Source organism: Atta cephalotes, assembly GCF_000143395.1.
Source record: "Atta cephalotes unplaced genomic scaffold scaffold00035, whole genome shotgun sequence".
Lineage (NCBI taxonomy): Eukaryota > Metazoa > Arthropoda > Insecta > Hymenoptera > Formicidae > Atta > Atta cephalotes.
Window position 1 is genome coordinate 893,151 of NW_012130099.1, and position 3,742 is coordinate 896,892.

At 26.7% G+C, this 3,742-nt stretch overlaps 1 protein-coding gene across 1 annotated transcript in view; it reads left to right on the top strand.

Moving 5' to 3' along the window:
- Positions 1 to 1,745: 1,745 nt before the first annotated feature.
- LOC105621654 (otoferlin-like) overlaps positions 1,746 to 3,742 on the top strand; it is a gene marked incomplete at its 3' end in the record, with an annotated part of 2,865 nt that continues 868 nt past the window's right edge. The window contains exons 1-2 of the mRNA XM_012203122.1: positions 1,746 to 1,916; positions 2,523 to 2,664. Of these exons, the coding sequence (XP_012058512.1) occupies positions 1,746 to 1,916; positions 2,523 to 2,664 (313 nt within the window). The remainder of the gene's footprint in view (positions 1,917 to 2,522; positions 2,665 to 3,742) is intronic.

The window sequence follows — 3,742 nt, forward strand, 5'->3', positions numbered from 1 at the left end:
TAGTTTTATAATGATGATTTTCTAATAATGTACTTAGTTCTTTTTATGAAAGAATGGTTTTATATAGGCACATATTGCGGTATGTCTAGTTTAATTATGCGTCAATATTTTAGATTACGACTGTATTTCGATTGCTGTCAGAACAGTGGATAAGTACTTTGTACGGTGAGGCCTGTATTTACACGACTGACACAAAATTGACGTGTGAAGTACGCACTTGTGCCTGACAGGGTGGCCTTCGACAAAAACGACATGAAGTCGGGGTAAAATTTATTATCTGAATACACGCAGTTTCTGTTTATGGAAAAATCATTATGAGATAAAATTAATCTTAATTCAAAGAAGTACTTTAATAAATTAAAACTACGTCTCTATTATAAAAAATTCATGTTTTATAAAACTAACTGCGGTTTGCTTAATTTTTTTTTAAGTGAAGGCAGTGGAAATAATAATATATTTTAATTTGTCGTACGGTGATTGAAAATAAAAATAAAACAAATTTTAGCAATTGTAAAAAAAGATTATAAGAAATAAATATAAGTTAATCAACGACTTTTCTAAAATTTAAGAACTGCAATCCGATGACATCAGACGCTGTAGGAATATCTATTCCACGGCGCAAGTTTCAGATTAAAAGAGGAATTATGATATTGCAGATATTGCAGCAAAATTATTATATTGCACATTCATATTTTTTTTCCAAATTTTAAATTTAAATATTTAATAATAATAAATATTAAAAAGCATTAATTTTTGACAAATAAAAATTTTTAATAAGATTAAAAATTAGTCATTTATAATATTTATAGTATTTATTTACAGTATTAATATAAATATTATAGTATTAATGTAATATAAATATTATATAATTATAAATTGTTCTTTTTCCATACTATTTGCTTTTGAGAAAAGCGACAGACGATGTAACTTTTAGTCGAGTTATAAGAACCCAACAGAAGGTAAGAACGAAAGCTAGACTTTATATCGATTATAGTCAAAAGTGTATCTTCTGTAGTTAACTCTTGCACAAATTATACCATTTGATGATATATGAATAAAAGATAAGTGAATAAAATAAAATGATATATGAATAAATCTGCCGATAAATTCTTTTGTTTACAAATGAATGTATAAGCAAAATACAATTCTGTGTATTTAATTGCAAAAGAGTAATTATAAATCATACAATATAAAAGAATCAAAAATTATTTTAAAGATAAAAAACAATTATATTTTTAGTAGATATGTAAAATATTACAATAATTTTCTATACCTATAAAAAAAGTATGTAAATACTTTACATCAAGTGACAGAAGTATTATAAAATAACTTCTTTAACTTAAACTTTACAAAAGTGTACAGAAGTATATATAAGAAAAATAAAAAGAGAGAGACAAAGAAAATGCTGAATGTACCTTATAGCTTGGTTACTTGATACAATAAAGAAATGTTAAATATGAAGCAGATACTTCATATAATATTTTGAAAAAAGATACATTATTTTTTTTTAACAACACTAAAACTTTTACAGTGAATTAAAAGGGAATAAAGAAAATTTTATTGATAAGAAAGTTTTATTAAACATATTCCAAATATTCTCGTATTTTGTCCGTCTTGTATAGTGCCGTGCATAAATTCAAAGCCGTCGCACTTGAAGTGTCCAAAAACAAACAAACAACAAGTTAAACAAATGCAAATCGCATCTGGCATGTGGCCAATATCAGCAATCGATTTTGTAGCCCGCGATGCCTTTTAAGAAATTCAGACCGAAGTTCTCTATCTATCAAGTTTGTATTACTATACTCGAAGCAAGATATTTGCCACAAAATGCGAATCCGCTGGTCATCGTTAAAGTTGGAAATCGCAAGAGAAGGACAGTATTACGTGAGAAGACTGACAATCCTATTTATAATGAGGTGAAGTTATCGTCAAGTTATAGTCAAAACTAATTTATATGAAACGTTCGTCTTGAAATTATAAGTTAGAATGGATTGACTGGACAGACATCTGTACAATCTTTGAGTACTAAAATATTAAAATCTTTGTTAACTTAGTTCTTAAAACTTAAAACTGAAAGTTTAAAGACTTTAGATTCGTTTCCAGAATTCTTGAGTTCTCTAAATCTTGTAGATTGTAGATATGTATATAGGATACGTGTAGGACATGTTTATATATAGGAACTTATATATATTTCTAAACTTAAAATAGTTTTGAAATTTTTAGACTCCAATTTCATAAATTAAAAATTAAATTTGTCTATTTATTTTAAAACATTCGCAATTTGTGGTTAAAATGACATCATAAATTATTAAAATTTTAGAAACTTATCAAGTTATGCAGTATTCTTGCAGATATGAATCTTTTAAATTCAAGAATTTAGAGTCTATCAAGATTGAAGATTCTGTATTTTAAGCTATCCTGAAATTTTTCTGACATTTAACTTTCGGAATACTATGTGCGTGAACAAAGATATTCTATTCATGTGGACTTACATATTTACCTTTTGCCTTTTAAATACACAGTACTTCGTATTCGACTTCACATGCAGTTTGGACAATCTGCTAAACACGAGAATCACGATAGCAGTCTATCTGCGCACCTTTGTTCGGCTAAAGTTTCATGGAAACACTTCCTTCGAAGTTGCCACAGTATGGGAACAACCAGGTTACCAAAAAGAAAAATGAAAAGAGAGATAAAGAAAATGCGGATGTACTTTATAGCTTTGTTACTGATACAGTGAATTAAAAGGAAGAGATAAATTCTTTCTAAGTGGCAAACAGCTTAAGAGAATTGGAAGGTCATAATGCTTGAAAATTGTTTTTTTACTTTAACAATTTACTTTAACAATTTTTTTATGAAAAACTGAATAAATAACAGCAAAGTTCTGAACTATATTTATATAACAAATAAAAAGTAGAAAAATATATTGTTTTAACAAATATAAATATATGATATATGTATATAACTACACTGTTAAAAATATTATAAAGTTTAATATATTTTTAATTTACACAGGTTGAATTTAATTTCATAACATTACATTTACAAATTTAATTGTTACTCAATTGTTACTGAAATGTATATTTGTGTAACATGTACATAAAATTTAATGTACTTTTTGTAAAATTTTGTGATGTTTAATGTACTTTCATAAAATTTTATTTGAATTTGCATTTTAAAAAAATTTAATACATACAGTCATTATATAACTACTACTGTAACTTAATTTTCGGTTAACCCATTCATTACTTTTTTATGAAAGACTTTTCATAAAAAAGTTCATAATCACAAGCTTCCTTTACATGTTACTTGAATTCATAACAAAATTTCTGACAGTGTAAAATATACTCTATTTCTTTTTCGAGATCGTGGTTTTGTAATGATATCTCTCTTTGCGGTAATCCGATTATGATGCATTTTAGCTTAGAAGTATTCAGAAAACTTGCCGCTGAATCCAGTGAATCATGAACAATGCCGTTAAAATATTTCATTTTACGAGACTAATTTTTTAGTGTAAAAAAACTAAACAAGAATTGAGTTTCTTAAAATAAATTGCTGTCATTCTGCTAATTTTTATTTGATTTATTTTGTAGTGAATTATCAGATAACGGAAATCTTCCGAAGATTTTTAATTAAAATCGGACTACTGAAAACTATCATTGCGAAACAACTAAAAAGAAACGAAATATACTTTCGTTATGTGTGTGTGCGTGTGTGCGTGCGTGCGTGCGTGCGTGTGTGT